The sequence below is a fragment of the Lethenteron reissneri genome, chromosome 24, assembly GCF_015708825.2.
Source record: "Lethenteron reissneri isolate LAM-NWPU_2019-01 chromosome 24, ASM1570882v1, whole genome shotgun sequence".
Lineage (NCBI taxonomy): Eukaryota > Metazoa > Chordata > Hyperoartia > Petromyzontiformes > Petromyzontidae > Lethenteron > Lethenteron reissneri.
In genome coordinates, this window is record NC_083802.1 from 4637286 (window position 1) to 4656342 (window position 19057).

Sequence of the window (19057 nt, forward strand, 5' to 3'; positions counted from 1 at the left end):
CAAGTGGGCGTGATGACATTGTTAAAGGAAGTTCTCGTGGTTTGTCAAAATGTGGCTGACAAAATGTAGCAAACTCGTGCATACATAAATGATATTAACTACTTGCAGAGGCCTGCTCTGGTCATAATTTCTGCAATATATCTCTTGATCTCTTGTCCAGTTTGATTTTCATTTACCTCACCAGACTAGTGGATGGAACAAAGCACTCGAAACACCACCATGATGATTTAAAATTTGAAAATGTGTGCAATATGAACTTAATGGGTCCACATACCAGCAACATGAAACTTAAATTATTCTATTTGTGGAATGTATTATATAGGTCACCATTTATGTCCCCAGTAAAAAAAATCAACAAATGGCTCCTGTTAGCTTGGATTTTTATTTTTACGCATTTTCAGCAAACATAGACTAATGGGTCTACTCGTCTCATTACTTGAGGCATTGCATCAGAGGAAACACAAAAATGCCTCAACAGATAATGCATCCACCATGCGGATTATCAAGTACTGATTATTGTTCCTCTCTCATCCTTGTTCAATCACCTTCTCTCACCCCTTCTTTAAACACGTCTATGGTAAGTACTCTCCTAAAGACTTTCTTTTACCAATATAAATGTGTCGTTAAACCTGCCACCACCCGACAAGCAAATTAGTAAGGTTTGTCACGTAAACAAAACATGCCAATTTGTTACTAGTACAGCACACCGGTGTGTTGTGGGTTTACTCTTTACATTTACACGCTCTAACCCAAAACAACCTCGATTATGGTTAATTATGAGGTAGAATCAACAATCATAAGCAATTGCACTCAAACTTTCCAAGATAAGTATCCAGTTCAGTTATTATATTCCTGTCTTTGGAACGAATCCTGCTACTCATCCCTCTTCATCTTGCCATGTCAATGATTTTACTGCAATCCTACTGCACAAAGCACTTTGCATTCTCTTCAATATGCGATACTGCTAAATCTTTGAACGTAATAACATCCTGTCTTCCCACCTGATTGAAACGTGCAGTGTTTTAGGCCTAATGCATTGCTGATGGATTTTTCGCTGGTTCCTCCATTTTTCCTCTCCACATTTAGATGCATGCATTTAGAGTATTTGGTTGCTATACATTTCCACGTGATAAGCCACTTCATTGAGCTATCATTTGTAGCAAGGTCGCTTCTGAAATAGAGCTTCATAGATAAGTGCGGTGTTACCTGGTAAAATAACAAATAGTTTAATAGTTTATAGGTCTCCTGGACCAGATCAGATATCACTCGCCACTGATGTCAGCCATGACTATTTACCATGCATGTTGAATGTTTATGAAACCATGAGAAGGGCTGCAACAGGTATGCATTCCTTGACTATGGGCTCACTTGCAGAAACCAAACATTTAAACTTGTGAGGCAAGTACTCTTAGCTAGCATATTTAAAAGCCAGTATGATGCACGTGGGGGAGGTATTCTAAACACCATTCCTGGCCACCTATATCTTTACAGTGTTGATATTTGCACACCATAGCAGGTACCCTTTTAATGCTGAGTCAACCTAGAGGCTCAGCACGGGTTCAGGTACTACTTGCCACTGATGTCATCCATGGGCAGGAATTGAGTTACCAGGTTCATAGCGCAGTGCACAGATCACAAGGCCATCGTTCTCATCCAGCTATATATAGATGGACCATAAATATCGTATGAACACATTATATATGTAAAGCCTTTGCTTGTGTGGCATTTCGGAACATGATTTGTCAGCAACGTCGTAGATTTATGCTTGGCATCATTATGCTCTGGCAAAAAACTCTAAATCCTTTCATCTCATGACTAGATCACTCTGCGTGGAAAATAACGACTCTGCCTATTTCGTCCGTGTGGTGTGAAATAAGTTGAGCAGTTGAATTGATAGCCTTTGATTATAGGCCATTCAATTTGAATGCATTTTTTGTACGTTTGAATTGCTTGCTCCAAAGTTGGATAACAATTGGGATGTGGCAGCTGTGGGGGAGGGGTGGTATGAAGGAGGGTGACGCAAGTGAGTCATCAACAAGGGCAGGGAGGGGTTCGCATGCATTGTGGAATGGGGGTCTTATTTTTGACTTATGGCCTTTCAGGAGAGAGAGATGGAAAGTCCCGTGATGGCCCTCATCGACTCATTTAATTAGATCTTTTCTTTTGACGCTTCCCTTTTTAAAGCATGTATTTTTGATCTGTCAATCAATAAAAAATATCAGCCAACATTGCATTTCGCTTCACCTAAAGGTGCACAATTTTCTGTACGAAGCTGGCGAAACGCACGAGCATTACATCGTCAGCATAACGTTCATTTTACATCACAACACTACACATGACTCAGGCTCTATGTTTAGGAGCTGTTAGTCCATCCACAACAATAATAAAAGCAACCACATCAGTTTGGTGAAGTTTTCGATATTTTCTTCTTGTACTGAGGTTGAAAAGACTTGATTTTTATCTTTTTCCTATTTGATAATCAGCTGAGACCATGCTGACAGGCAAACTGCACACTGAGCACACTGCTTATCATTTATATACAGGTGTGACTATATCACTGGTCTGAATCTGATAGTTGAGAAAAATAAAATAATGTCACCAGAGGTCAGCTGGGGGATTGTGAATGTTACTGAAATAGCAAGCCTGAAAGTCAATATAAATGACTCAACTTGATATTAATATTGTTTTATAAAATATTATTTATATATATCATTAAGTGATACAGTATATGCCTCATTGTTGTGGTAAAGCGTGGGGTTGTTAATTGTACCCATGCATTCTCTAGTCCAATTTAATAACAGCTGCTCAAGCAAGCCTCAAGAGAATGAGGCTCAGGCAAGTACCACATGGTGCCATGTTGCTGACAATGTTCGTTAATGTAATGTGTATCTTCTATGCAAAGTCTTGCAGATATGTTCATTGCAGATTTAAATTCATGTTTATTCAATTCAGTCGTAACATTCCTCCACCAGCCCTGATCTACCCCCCTCTCTTAGAGAATCATATTTCATCTGCCTACTTCTGTCAATCAGTACTATCATGAGCCAATCTACCTCTGTTACCCATCCTGCTCTTCCTCAGGAGCCATCCCGAATTGGAAGTTCCTTCAACGTAGCTGCTGTTTAAAAATGCCACCTGCCCCCCCAAGTATTTGCTGGTTATAATCCACCTACTTTTCTATGGCATCCATTAGAATTTCAAACCTGCCTCTATACATCTTCCTCGTTTTTATCCCAGATTTACTCTGACTTGTGCACCAACTAAGTTATGATTTGAACCGTTATTTTACAGCCATTTGCACAGACCCCCCCCCCCCCTTCCTCCTTGTCATCATAAGAAGTAATCTGGAAGTGATGAGGGCCAATGTGGACAAATATAGGGATACATACCTCTAATGTATACCAACTATGATGAATGAAATCTATCTATAGGTACCCCACTGCTTTCGAATGACCCTCTTGCTATTTTCTCAACAGAGAAACAGAGAAGGAAAGTGGTAGCATGGTTTGAAGTTCTCAGATCTGTGGCACACACACAACATATATTCCAGGGGAAATGTGGGCATGCACCACCAGAAAGGAAAATTATTCACATTTTCATTGCATATTCTGTGACGTAGGTTCAATAAAATAATGTAAAGAAAACAGTAATAAGTATAACCCGTAAAAACAAAATTTTTCACTATAAATCCTTTATATGCGTGGCGGCTAGAGTCCTCTCGTCCTCTGGCTTGAGATGGCTGCCACCTATGGGTCAGATGATTTAATGGCAGCATTAAGCAATTGGTAATCAAATATAATATTTTTGTCCTAAAAAGTGTAAAATTTGTGAAAACATTTTCACGAACATTAATTGTCATGCACAACGAGTCTGTGTGGAAAATGTCAGCTCAATTGGATCATGGGAAGTGGGTTAAAAAACGACCGAAAGATTTGCACGGTCCTAAGCAAGCAAGCAAGCACGCAAGTGAACTTAATATAAAGGATTTAAAAACTGGCCGAACTGAGGAAAAATGTGTACATGATTCCATGCTTAACAGCCCTGAATCACACTTTCATTTTATACTGTAACCTAATTGTTGTAGTGCTATATCTATAAATGTATGACCCTGAATTTAGCTATGAGCCAATGACATTCCCAACAGACCTCGATAATCATAGCATTGGGAAAAAGAGTTGAGCCTGAAGTCGGCCAATGGCACACACAGAAGGGTAGGGTGACCTTGGGTAATGTGTCAGTGCCAAATACAGTACATATCAGCAAGCTATAATGTTGACAAACATCAGGTTCAAATCATTGTCACCCACTTTGTTCAATGTGCCAACTAAAAAGAGAAATGAGTATTAATGTAAGAAACTTGTTGTAGTTCTAAGAATATAGATTTAAAAATGCATTCATGTATAGCAGCCACACAAAATAATAAGCCATAGGAAGAAACCCGGAATGTATGCAAGAAATGGGTAGCAATAGAACAAGAAGCCACAAGATTCAGCCAAATTATTGAGAAACATCAGTCAGCTGGTGAAAACAGATATAATCATAAAGGAAGTTGAAACAATCTTAATTTGAAGCTTTCGTGACTGCAGGAATCCATACTCTTTGGTTCTTTTGGAAAAGTCACGTAGGTAGAAAAATAATAATAGATCACGACGTTTCGATCGCCACACAAGCAACCGTCTTCAGGTGGGAGTGAGAAACAGGCTGCTGAAACAAGTCCTTATATATAGAGCCGGGAGGGAGGGGGGCTGGAGCCTGTGGTGTGGAGGTGGCCATTGTATTGTGAGAGATTAGCATGTTAATGTGTATTGACGGTATATCAGCCACTAGGGGGATAGAGCGCTGAACAGGGTGAAGGAAAGACACGGAGATGATCGAGGGTCGAGTGTAAAGTTGAAACAGCAGAATAACAGCTTAATGCTGATTAGTAGGAATATATGATACAGTCTGAAGAATCCTGCATTATGGAAAAATCGTGTTATCATGAATAATATAAGATATAGGGTAAAGGACAATTCACGATAGCACGTGAGATGCGTATGCAGGCTGAACAAAGACTGAGGCGCGTGGGTAGCATCGAGAAGCATCCAGCAGCATCCCGCCTTGTGTGATGCTACGCTGAGGCAGCCGCACAACCGCTTGTTCCGACTCGCGCGACGTGGTTATGTTCACTCAGTCGTGTTATATCCAATTCGCATCCGCGTTATAAAATGTGTTCCCTAAGACATGAATTGCGTTATATCCGATTCGCGTTATGAAAACAAGCGTTATAGGAGAACAGACTGGACTCCTGATGATGAGACGTTGAAAGAAAGCAGCCAACAGATGTTGGAGGCATTGAATGAGATAATAAAATTTGTTTGGAGAAAATACCTTTTGCCACAGGACTGGAAAGGGCAATTAGCTTCGCTTTACGAGAAGAAGATCTAGGAAAAGCATGGGAAGTTAGGAGATACATCAAAAGTGGTTTAGGACGACAGGTACAGTTGTATATTGTCATCCACTTTGTACAATGTCTTTCATGACTACAGGATATAATTCGTATTTATATTGCATACATAAAAGCATGGTGATGCAACGATTATATATACAATAGTCGAAGTAGAATTAATAGTTGAAAGTTTTAACAGACAGGATGAAGAAAACAAGGTTTCATTCTACTCCAGTTAAAGCACAATATCTGCTTCTTATTATTTTAGACATGAATATTATGACGCATTGGGTTATTTATTGTTTTAATGATAATCTGCACATCTGATTTATAGGGCATTGCTAGATTTACTAAGTTGCCCACTTTATGAAACTGTGAAAACATCTCTTTTTTATGAGTACGAGAAGGTTAGTTACCAGGTATCAGCATGTAAATAAAATGTACCAAATGAAAACACTGCCGCATTAGAGGCGAGTGTAAGATTAAAGTAACAATATATTAGCTTTCAAGGCAGTATCATAAATAAAATATGATTGCTTTTATAAAGCTGAAGAAGCAATAAATGCTAAGAACCAAGAGCCTGCATGTGTGACATATACAGTGTTAACATTGTAAATTAAAATATAATTACTGCCCCAAGGGCAGTCATCCAATCATAATGTGCACTACTGACAGCATGTATTTAATCCACTCCCAAATATCTATACATATCCATATTTTCATTTGACTGGAAGCTTCAGAGAATGCAGCGGGGACGGTACAATTACACCGATTGGAAATGCATATCCTCTAGTCCCAGGTGTCTAGTTTGAATTGTGTAGCCTTGTCTGACAACCAACATATTCCGTGATGGGGGGCAGAGAGGTCTTAACCCTCCTAGTGAACACCATCGCCCCTCCAAGTGCACCCCAGTTCAGGGGAAGCTCCTCAAGGGTGGACAGCAGAGGCCCTGTCTCTTCTAAATGGAAAGGACGATGATCGAACACGAGAGAAAACACGATCCCCCACGCGACGCAGGGCATGCGCATCTGTGGTATTGTTTTATCATGATGAATAATAGAATTATGGAAAATAACCTGTACAGCGATTGACTTAAACGCGTGTGAAATGGAAAATATGAGTATACACAAGGAGCAATGAATTAAACCATCGGTGATATCATCTTTAATAAGACGTGACAAACAGACCTTAAGGAACAGGTGTCGCAGTGATGCCCAAACACCGATGAGCAGTGCACTGATCTTTCACTCCACGGTCTGTGTTTGAAATATGACTCGTATGATGGATGCTTCTTGTGAAATATTAATCGTCAGATTTACACTGCAGACCCTGTTCTGTGACCCCTGCCGCACTCTAAGAGACGCCGATAATCAACGGTGTGGAGATGTGCCCGACAGGACACGAGGTTTAGTGCTGGTGAGTAGACATGCGTTGGGGTGTGATGTACATGTACGATGTTTTCGTTTTAGTGTGTTGTGTGGAGTGCGTACAGCATGGCCAGTGTGTGTGCCAAGTGTGTGGCGTATGTGGCATGTGTGGCGTTACGGGTGTATGTGCTGGGTGTGGAGTACACAAGGCTTGCTTTGTGAGGTGTGGATGGCGAGTTGTTGACTGTACAGAAAATGCGAGTGGTAATTAAAAAAGATTATTGCCTGACATATAAAGCATTAGCTGATCTCAGTGAGAGATTTTTTTCTTTTCTCCATAGCCTCCTTGAATTGCAATGCGCTTGATCCGTCAATTTTCCAATGCGTTAGCCTCTCCTCAGAAAAAATAAACTGATTGTCATGATCCTCTCATTCCAAACCACTCATTCCAAGACGAATCATTGCATTGTCATTAGAAAATTGGTTTCCCCTCAAGTGATTCGTTATTTGTAGAAGCATATATAGGTCACTCCAGCGTCAGGCCTGGTGGGTTATGGTGGATCATCCAATTCAAATCACACATCATAAAGGGCAACCATGGTACATTAAGATTTAACGCGCTGACCCGGTGAAACAGCATGCCATGTCTCAACTCTGCTCAACCATTTTCATTGCAATTGCGCAAGTTTACAATTAGGTCGACATAATGCTCTCCTGTGATGGTGCCTCCATGTTACAAATACTAAACTGCTGTGATTCCATCTCCAATGCAGAAAATTGAGCCAGAAAAGAGTTGAACTCAATATTATCTGGGCGACAGAGATGCTTTGTTTATAGATTACTCTGTTTCATTTATTCCCATAAATCTGGTGAAGCTGTTTCTGGATTTCAATGATAATGGTCGTGGAATGCATTCCTATATCTTACTCTGGTTCACTTCCGGTTGACGGTCAATATTCTGAGACACTATTTGGGGGAAATGGCGGTTGGGAGTGATGGAGCAATGGCCACATCTAACGTGAGTGTGGACTGATATCAGAATGGCCCTGGGCAGCCTCTTTACCAACAAGCTCTGACCAGCATGGTGAAGCAATATCAAACAACTGTGATAATCAACATAGTGTGGTGGAGGCCTTCATTCAGCAGTGGATTAATAGACGGCTGTAAACGATTATAATCGTTCAATTATTCATATTTATAATACCCTATGAAGAGCAACCACTCTCATAAAATATTTCGATGATGAGATTATAAACTGCATGTACATTTCCCTGTGTTGTGGAAATTGGAAGCTATCCGAAGCATGCACAATCTTCAATATTTATACTCTTTTTACCACTTCATAAGCATGGAATACAATGGAGCATATATTTCTAATGCGTTTCTAACATAAGAAAGTGTTTGTTGCTGGATTATGTTCTTTAAAAAAAATCTTGTTTTACTTTTCCCATCTCAGATTTCCAAGTTTACGTACTTACAATGTTTTAAACTTCCTTCGCATGGTTGTCTGCGTACGTGCGAAAGAAGTTCAACATACATACTGATTTGAAATTGGGCAAATGTTCTAATAAATCGTACACATTTTTTATTAAACATTAAATCTCCATCGTTGCACCGCTATTTCTATCAGGCCACTGAATTTATGATCACCTACACACTATGTAGCGAATACGGTAAATCAATTCAGGTGTATATTGGAACTTTGAGTGAGTTTGCATGGCATGTGAGGTGAAGTTTGTGAGTGAGGTACGTGTGCAGGTTGCGTTACTCAAATCATCAGAGCTGAAGGCATTCAGGGAAAGCTATTCCGGCTGGTAGGGCAAACACACATTGCTAGGCTTCCTGACAGCTGCGTCCAATTCAAATTTGCTTTTCACCAGCTATGTTCCAATGAGTGACCATCGCCTTTATATATAACAACGATAATATTATTACTGATGAGCACTCCTCAATCGGTGAGCATAGCAACTGCAAGCATGCCTAACTACAAACCTGTCGAAGACGGCGTTAGCCTGAAAATGTCGGTAAGCAGCACATGCCGATGCTTTTTTGCCGATTAATGGACCACTGCTCGAATCGCACCTGAAACGTGATTTTTTTTCTTTGCATTCCTGTAGAGCATGAAACCAGGTTATTCATGAATGTGGAAAACAAATAAATTCTATGCTATTTGCCTGAGCGCTTCAACACATCCCATCTGCCCTTTGCTCTCCGGGCGACCATCTGTGCTGCTCAGCCGTAATTGCCTTCCATGCAGCTCCCACCTTCTGACAGGATGCCTCTGAAGCCAATTAAAACCCTAAAACACTGTGATTATATTGAGAGCTAAAATGTGACAAGAACACTGTCGTTATTGATAGGAAGAGTACTTTGCGGGCATTGTGTTCATGCTTTTTGCGTAAGTACACTATGCGGTTACAGGGACAATGTCCCAGGAATGCGTGCGCAGTCAGTAGTCTTTGCATTTGAAAAAAATTAATTTTAAAATATGTGGTTTATATGATGGTATGTATATTTTCAGGCATTTTCTATTTTAAACTGTGTATGTGTTTTTCTTATATACAAACGTATCGTGGAAAAATGTCAGTTGATTATTGCTATCGCCTTCCTTTCAGAATTGCCGTTTGTGAATTTCTTAAAACCTCTCCTACCAAGACTAGAGATGTCTACGTGAAAGAATATGTCTTAGTGTCATATCGTGTCAGTATACTAATACGATCCCACCGAATATCACAGTGGCCAGAGCGTGGGGATTGTAATCGGAAGGTTCTCGAGTTCAAGTCAAAGGTCGACTCAGTTCTGAATCCCTCAGGCTTCAATGAAATACTGCTTTGTTAGATGTCGACAGTTGTTTTTTTTTTATATTAACCAGGAGAGAACCCATTACTCTTGCAACGGAAAATAAGAGACAGCTGTCATTTCCATACCAGTCTCACAATCATGTACTCAAAGCACTCAAGATAATACACGTTTGTACGGAATAAAATGACAATATAATATGTATTGTAAAGCTTTTTCATATTCTCTCAGAATTTCCAGAACATTGTGGCAAAATAATGAAATTAATAAGAGCAGAAATTGAAAAGTTGGAGGAATTTTTAATTAACAGTGTCAGTCTCCTGCATTCATTACTACCACCTCTTCAGTTTCGTTTTCTTATGGTGTCTTCTAAATGTCTTCTGTCGTTTAAATTCAATTCAATGTTTATGTGTTCCACAGAAAATCCCCTTTATCCATTTACTCAGATGCTTTCAGTGGTAACGGCCCATAGCCACGAACAAGAGTTATCGTTGGGGTGGAGAGGAACCCAGCCAGCAGCCAGCCAGGAATCTCGAGGCATAGATAATTTTTAATAGTCATATGATACACTTTCCCGTGCCTCAAGAATGTGGAATTTCAACATTCCAGAGCTGTAAACCCGCATATGAGTGCAAATCAAATATGAGAGTGGAACCATTTTAAATGTAATTTAGAAAACAAAACACATTCCTGCGGAGGGAGCTGGTAGGAACGTTGGGTTGCTCAGTCAATGGCCAGGGTCAACGGCGGCGTGGTGTATTCCGCAAAATATGCCCGACTGTGAGGGCTGGCACAAGCCGACGTAAGTAGGTTAAACGTTGAGTTTTATAAGGGCACCACGGGGTGACCAGCCCCTCCCCACCCAGCCACACCCTCCCCACCCAGCCCCTCCCCACCATTCCCACCCAGCCCCTCCCCACCCTCCCCACCCAGCCCCACCCTCCCCTCCCCACCCAGCCCCTTCCTCCCCACCCAGCCCCTCCCTGCACGACGGACACAATAATCCCCTGTGGGCTGGTGTAACCAGGAGGTTCCTACCAGTATAAAGGGCTACAGTATATACAAAGTACATACTGATAACTTGTATTGCTCTGTGCAGATTATTGGGCACGTTTCGTTATTTCGTATGCAAATGTTTTCACTCCAACACATTCGAGTTCTCAACCAGATCCAGTGTACATTTAAAAGACATTTGTCAGAAGGCAGTGCCTCCTTCATTATAGTCCCTGCATCGTTGACGGACTATCTCTGAACTATATTTGTGCCACTTCCATGAGCAATTCTTTTCAGAACTAGAAAATCTAATTTCCTGAAGACAACTGTGAGCTCCTTCATGGATGCAGAACCCCTTCATATGTAATTTCCTTGTCCCCCACACTTCTAAATTATGGTACTGCCTCCAAGCACATGTTTCCAGCAACTAAAACATTTAGCAGAATTTGTTTAAATATATTTAGCCCTACTGTCATCAAAGCACCTTTAGACTAGAGAAGACACGATTTATATGATGGGGGGGGGGGGTATCGCTGCGATTTGAGTTTGATTGCCAGCCATGGCTAAGATCGGTAGCGAGAGATATATGAACAAGTCCTGGGCAACTCTTCTTCACTTATCCACACTGACAAGCATGGTGAAGTATGGTTACCAAAAGAAAGCACAACCAAGAACAAACATGGTCGTCATACAGATGTTATTTGACAAACCGCTGTATATCATGTATTCATTATTTACAGTTGTAGGATACATTCTCCTGCATGAAACACCCTTTCTTTGAGCTTTCCTTGAAATTTTCTAATATGCTCTAACATGTTCTTAAAAGAAGAAAAATAATTCCATTCTGTTCCATCGTGTTTGTAATATACAATGTGTGATGTTAGGAACAAATAGACAAAATACAACTGTACTATGTTTCTTTTTATTTTATTTTTTCTGTCTACGTGGCTTTACCGAAAGACTCAAAGGATATGTACTATGTTTAACATTATATTTATGTTATAAAAATCAAATGTCTAAACTGTTTCACACTGAAACTCATCTCTTGATTACAGACTGAAGCTACTGGTAGAAATTATATCTGTCTATGACAGGAGGTTACCCACAGGCCAACTACGTTTCAATTCCTGTAAAGTGATACTCATTTATCAACCCCCACCGAGATTTGAATTTGGAAACTTTAGATTGTAAGTTGAGCACTCTAACCACAAACCACTACTTTATATTAAGCATTTAAATTATCAGCAGAGACCTTGTGGGACACGGATCGTGGCTGCTGACGCCTTCACTTAAGGTGAACAGCGCAAACTTCCATGAGTGTTTTTTAGTTATTCCTAATTTCACCAATCAGCTCCATTTATTTTTATTTTTATATCTACGTGACTTAAATGGATATTATATATATACATAGAACAAATATATTTTGCGGTGATTTTTTTGCACAGTGCCCACGACCACAGCCATATCCACAGTCGCCGTCCATTCACCGCAATAGATGTATGACACATGAAGTGCAATCCCCACTCTCTCTCTTCACTTTGTCCCAACACGCCCTGCTGTGCAGTCTCTGGTATTCACTCAGTATCTATTGCCCCGTGACTCGCAGATGGCAGTGAGGCGAATATCGTCGAGTTGTTTGTGGTCTCTCTAAAACGTGTTTTGCCCACTCTCCAAGTAAGGGCACGCCATTTTGAAAAAAGCAACTGGTATTTTTACAATGTGGTATTTTTTGGGATATTTTTTGCGTGTCTTTTGTCCTAATCCTTCGAGCACATGTGATTCTCAAGTTACAAGCGAAACAACCGGCAAATCACATTTCAAGCAGATGGTTAAGTAAATCAATCGTATATAACTGATAACATACAACCAATTGTATGTTAATTTTATTGATATCAATGATATCGAATGCTTAGGTTTGGTTACAGGCTATAGGAGGAGCAAAGGCGTTTAAACCTCCCAATATGAGCCTTATATCTTGCCAGCACAAAACATCACATTCATCTAGTTGGGAAAGTACGGGGAGGGGCAGGGTGGGGGTTAATAAGGAGAAAGAGGAAATGTCTAAATCAGCATGACTTTAGTAATTGACTACTAACTATGAATCATTCACAAAGGTTTTCCCTGTGCGTTTTTCAGTTGCACCATTTGATGCAACACACAGTTGGTGGAATTGCTATCGTGAGTTAGAATTTTGCCCAGGATCAGCCCATCATGCTCCTGGGGACAGTAAAGTGGATACACACACCTGACTGCACCACTTGATGGGATGTTACTGATGGTAACAGTAATTGTTCTTTGGGGTGGTGTGGTAGTGCAGTAGTTAGCACATGGATTAGAGCTCAGGTCGCGGCCTCGACTGACATAATTGGTAAATGATATGAGCCAGTCCGGGTTCTCGCCAACCCGCACTGACCAGTAGTGGTCAAATAACCCCCATAACAGCTTGCGTGAGTGGCCTTCATCCATAACCAACAAGTGCAAAGGGGCCTTCGATTGACAAATGTATGGTCATCATTATTACAGTTTATATATTGAGAAAATAATGTTCTCTTTAAATATCCAGCTTAACAATGCATGATGATGATTTTCAATGGTATTTTTTAAAATGCCTTATCCATGAGTTTGAAATTTTACAAAATGTAATTTAATGACTAGATGAGATGGTGAAAGTGTACCACAGAGATTTCAATGATGGAACTTCTAGACATTATAGATTGCTATTGTAATTGCAATGTCTCACTGCGATGATATATAAACCTCTTCAATGGCAACACATCACTTTGTACAGCCCTTCTACATCAAATTAATAACCATTTTAATATCATCTTGAAATAAATGCACGTAAGTCTTCAAGCTGAGACACTAAACTAAGGTGCTGTATGCTCTATTCCGTGGATTCCACTGTGATTATCTAGCGACACTCATCATTAGGAGCAAAATTTACGTCTGTAAAAGACATGCCACTATACTCAAACCCACAGGTCGGTACCAAATTTACATTCCAGTAACAGTGACTAACATTAGGATGAAGTCAATGCTCTCATACAATAACGAGAATGTTTCAGCTTCTGTCATCGCCAATGCTGGCTGAAAGGCTCTCCACGCTATGTCGGATATGGAGTTGTTTGTCCATATTTCACCACACCGGACAATGCTGGTTGAAGGGGGAGACTCACGACAGGTAAAGATACAATTTGCCACGGATGTTAGCCGTGGCAGGGAATCGGGTTAATCGAGCAGTGCGCCCACCACTGATTATAGTAAATATGGGTGCCGATCCACCAATGTTCAATAAAATTCACAAAAAAACTCAACACGTGTCAAAAATATATAATATGTGACATTTAAAGCAATGGCCCCTGTTCACAGCACATATAACCATGCATGTTCACATGCATATTCAATGTAATTAAGCCCGTTTTGAAATTGCGTATGAAAATTATTATATTGTACTATGCTTGCCTCATTGCCATGACAGTACACTGCCTATTATGTTTTTTTAATCGTGTTTTGGGGTGAGGATGTTTCTACGCTTGAACTATAAAGCTATCGTTGCTCAACCGCGCAGTTACAGCAGAGAGGAACTCATCTCTGATTGTCCATGGCGATGTGGGGGACGAGCATTGCAGATTCAATTATTTGCGAAGTAACTCCACTTATCCGCAAACAGATTCCGGAGAGTACGAAACACGGATAAACACGGATCATCGGAATAAATATTTCCCTATAGCTAGATGAGGCATGCTTTCAGACATGTGGATAGAATGGAACTATACCTTGTGATGAGGATTGTGGCTATGGTGTGTAGTCAAACGTATGCAAGATAAATAAATACGTGATTGGATGATTTATTTTAGTAATTACAACACAAACCAATTTCTGAAAAAAAACATGGTCTATTTCAACAACGTGCCCGTGCGCATGTTAAGCAACTAATTCGCTGTATTCAACTTTGTTCCAGTGCTCGGCGTTCTGCACGATGTTAGTGAGCGCGCTTCGTCTGTTATAATCGCTATCCGTCGGGGAGTCGCTTTACGACCCGTGGATGGAGCCGTACGCAGAGAAGTGCAGACGAATCCTCAGCCCCAATGGATCGTGGCACTCCTAGACCCAGTGGCGCAGTGGTGCGCGCATTGAAACGGGAAATTTGAGTTCAATTCCTGGCGACGACTAACATCAGTGGCAAGTGAAATCTGAACCTGTCCTGGGCACCCTTTACTAACCCACACTATTCACAATAGGTGATGTATGGTCAAACAATCCCCACGACCGACATGGCATGGGGGAGGATTTCATCCAGCAGTGGATTGAAAAAGGGCCGTACATTTGCATGATTATCATTAGGAGCGTATTATTATGTTTACATGTGAATGGACGCCGAGCGAAATAGAAAATGTTGCATTGTAATGCAGCTTCTTCATTCCTTCAGCACAGGAGTTAGATGTCTATTAGTTTGACTTATTCCTTGGTTCTTGCCACAACCTTCCTCGCGAAAAGATATAAGCGACGTTCTCCAGTGGCCGCAGTTGCCCCACGCATTGTCACTCACGTGAACGTGACGTTCCCACCACCTCGCAGCTTCTCGCTACATGTGGCTAAGCCGCATCGAGGCACCATGATTCAACGATTACCTGCTCACGTAATTACAAGAACATGTTTTGCATTTCTATGCGCTAAATGATCTATTACGGTAATTTTCCGCATTTATATATTACAAAGTGAGAAAACAAATGCTGTTATTCAGTGTATAATTGCCATTTTATACAATACTAGAATTATCGGGTTCGGAGAACGGGGGCGCAGTATAGCTACGCACTCACCTAAAGAACCTAGAAACCTGAGTTGGATTCCCGGCCACGGGCTACAAAAGTGGCGGCCCCCCTAACCCCTTTCACCAATCGGTGAGCAGGGAGGTGAAGTAAGGTCAACAACCCCCATCACCATCACGCCATGGAGCGACCTTCATCCAGCAGTGGATTGGAATGTAAAAAAGCAGAATTCCACAGAGGAACGATGGCGCAGTGGTTGGCAACACTGCGCAATGAACAATGAACGCAGCGAGTCTAAGTTTAATACCGGGCCACGCCTAACATCAGTGACAACGGGTACCGTATGTGGATTGTTCTTGTAACCCCCCCCCCCCTGCCCCTCCACCGATCAGCGTGGCGAAGCACTTTATAGTCAAGCAATCTCCATAGTGAAACAATCCCCATGGTCCGTACGGCAGAGGAGGCCTTCTTCCAGTGGTTGGAGTGGCATGCGGCTGAAGATGATAATTAGCCTATTTTGCAGGGTGCGCTTTGCATGTGTAACAACTGGGCCCACCGTGAAAATGTAAAAGGATGAACGCGCTCGCCAATTCAGCCGTTGTGTACGGAGCCGAGGATCTGTTCTGCCGCAAAAGGCGAGTAAATGATGCGGGTAATTACCAGGCACTAAAAGTGCGCTGCTGTGTGATGTAAATTGGACGCTAAATATCCCCGTGACTTAATTACAAAGAGGAAATCTCCATGTGCTCATGTCAAGGACCAAATCGCTACCTGTTTATAACCATAACTAAAATATTCAACTGTTAACACGTGGCACAAGGCTACGTGTGGTTCACTGAATTTCAATATTATGGGTTATCCGGTTTAACAAAAATTATAGTAGGTATGCGCACGCGAAGACACACGGGGTGGGTGTACACTGCACTGAAGAATCGGCAATGGTGTTTAATATTCGCAAAATGAACAATTTGTTAGTTGCGTGCAGTTGGATGCGTGAATAATACAATGTGGGTGTACAACAATTTGGTGATACTGCATTGGCAGTGGTCCATAAGCAAAGTTAACAATCAACTCAACACATTCGTCGACAACACTCACTGCCTTATATTTAAAAAAAAACTAAATCGGCGACATTTCAGGCAATCGCCCTTCTCCATGTGTTGTGTTGAGGGTTTTTTATTCTTAAGGAACCTGGATATTATAAATCGTCTAAGGAGCGGTGACCTGAGTTCAATTGCGGGTCAAGGCCAACATCAGTGGCGAGTGTTTTCTAAACCTTCACAAACCCGCCCTGACCAGCAATGAAGTATGGTCAATCAACCCCCCCCCCTTAACCGACGCGGGTGGCCTTGATTCAGCAGCTGCCAGACAGGGGGGGGGGGGGTCTGACACTTACGATTACGAGTATTAAACAACGTAACATGTGACCCTGCCAATCACAGAAAGAAATCACTCTTACTGCGGCCCTTCTTCTTGACCTCCTGGAGGATCTTGTGGCGGTCCACGCCCTCGCTCTCCTTGAAGGGAAAGTGCTCGACGGTGATGTTCTCCAACTTGGTGAGCTCCTGGTAGATGCCCTCGGTGGCGAAGAAGCAGGGCCGGTCATCCGTCTTCTCGTCGTTGAACAGCAGCATTGCCCTCCGCGTCCAATTGAAGTGCGCGTGCAATCGGCGCACGTAGCCGCCGAGTTTGCCGTGCGACGGCCCCGCGCGGGTCACCAGCGCGTACGCTCCCCCTTCCTTGGTGTCGAACCCCGACGCCGTGGCCCCGGCGGTCAGCAAGGGCACCTTCCAGTGCGTCGTGAACCGCGCCACGGGAGCCGCCGGGTAGACGCAGCCGGGCCCCAGGAACACCGCGGGGTTGTGCTCCAACTTGAGGTCGACGGCGGCGAGCGGCGCGGCCGACTCGGAGCATTGGCCGTGCGCGTCTTCGCTGTTGCCGTACACGGGACGCAGACGCAACGCGGGCGTGAACGCCTCGGCAGCGCCGTTGACCCGCTCGATGGCGAGCTGGATTGCGGGTCCCACCCGTCGCCAGGCCCACGCGTAGCGGGTGTTGTTGAGCGGCAGCAGCACGGCCAGGGTGACGTTGACGGGCTGCTGCGTATCGAGCTGCCTCGCGGAGCCGACGCCGCCGGCGAGCAGCAGGAGGATGAGACACGGCGCGCGGAGAGGGGCCATGGCACCACCACCACCACCACCCAACGTCTGGGGTGGAGAACGTCTTCCCCTCGATAACGCGGCGCACCGTGGGATGTCGCTCCTCTCTTGCTCTGTGTGTGTGTGTGTGTGCGCTGGGCAGAAGTCGTCTGTCAGTCGCTATCGGCTGCAGGGCGCAGCGCGCGCCGTTCGTTCAAAGGAAGCTCCCGGCAACCACCACCCGACCGCGCCGATGGGTGCGGGATTTAGGGATGAGGCTGAAAGAGGGGGAGGAGGTGGTGGTGCTGGTGGGGGGGGGGACCCAGATTGCGGGCGGGCAAGGAGTGTGGGGGGGGGGGGTATTTATCGACACGCAAGACTGTTTAAAATATACCCTCCAGGTCAGCCTTCAGTGCCCCTGCAATGGGGCTCGCACTTAATCAGATGCGCTCTTTTGCGCACGTTCTGAGAGCAGCCACGCGTGGCCTGCAGCTCCCGCCCCCACGTCCGTCCCTCTCCAAGCAAGCAGCGGCTCAGCTTCCTCCCCCCCTCCCAACCTTTCCTCCACCCCCCCCCCCCCCCCGGACGCATTTGCATTCAGTGCGTCCCGCCGAGCCGAAATAGGTAAACAGTGGCGGTCTGCGGGGTGCGGTGGCTGGCCCGGACTACCACCTCCCCCGCCTTTCGTCTCCGGTCTCGCAGCGCTTCGAGCTCCACCGTTGGAGTCGGCGGTTCACGTCGCCTCGCTAAAGAAAGCGCAAAACGCTGCTGCGCTGTTGTGATGGGCACGGTGCAAATTGGTGAACAAATGAAATAAATAATCCCGACATCCACCATACCGATACGTGCGCGTGCGCGCATCGTTGCGCGTGTTGCGTGCACGTGCCACGGGTAAGGTGGGTCTGATGCGACGATGTTGTATATTGTGGGGGAAAAAATCAGCAGTCACGTAGCACGATTTTGTAACACGCAGTCTGTATGTGTGTGTGTCTCTTCCGCCGAACGCTCTTGGAAGCTAATTGGGACTTCTGGCTGCGATGAGCCGAGACATCTTTGCGGGCGCCAAACTGCGGAAAGACATTACCCATACGTATAGAACATTGCTAACGCAACGCACGCGTTGCGCTCGAGAACGTGTTTAATGAAGCGTGGAAGGCTCTGCATCATTCTCAAATCACACAAAAAAAATGGAAAAGTTATACGATGTATGAAAACGACGACGACGACGAAAATACATTCGTGACCGGATTTCATAAAACACACGCTGATCTCTCTCCACGCGGCCAATTGCAATTGTTTTCGAAGGGCGCCATCATTTGAAACACATTGCAGAGATAATTAAATGTACGCAATGAAATGTAACATTTTAGATTTGTGTCAACATATGCGTTGTCCTTATCTCAGCCTCCCGACATGTTCCCCATACTATATCTGCAATGCATACAGATACTATTGTACGTTCAATCTATGTCCTTTGCATCACATTTCACTTTCTGGGGTGTACGTACGCCGATCAGCATGGCTATACATGTGTTCTTTACAACCTTGGATTGTGCTCATTCT

General features: G+C 43.3%; 1 protein-coding gene across 3 annotated transcripts in view; it reads right to left on the minus strand.

Moving 5' to 3' along the window:
- LOC133346447 (atrial natriuretic peptide receptor 1-like) overlaps nt 1-17994 on the minus strand; it is a 96514-nt gene extending 78520 nt beyond the window's left edge. For all 3 annotated transcript variants that reach the window (XM_061558020.1, XM_061558019.1, XM_061558018.1), the window contains exon 1: nt 16816-17994. In XM_061558020.1, coding sequence (XP_061414004.1) covers nt 16816-17536 — 721 coding nt within the window. In that variant the 5' untranslated portion in view covers nt 17537-17994. The remainder of the gene's footprint in view (nt 1-16815) is intronic.
- Nucleotides 17995-19057: the final 1063 nt, after the last annotated feature.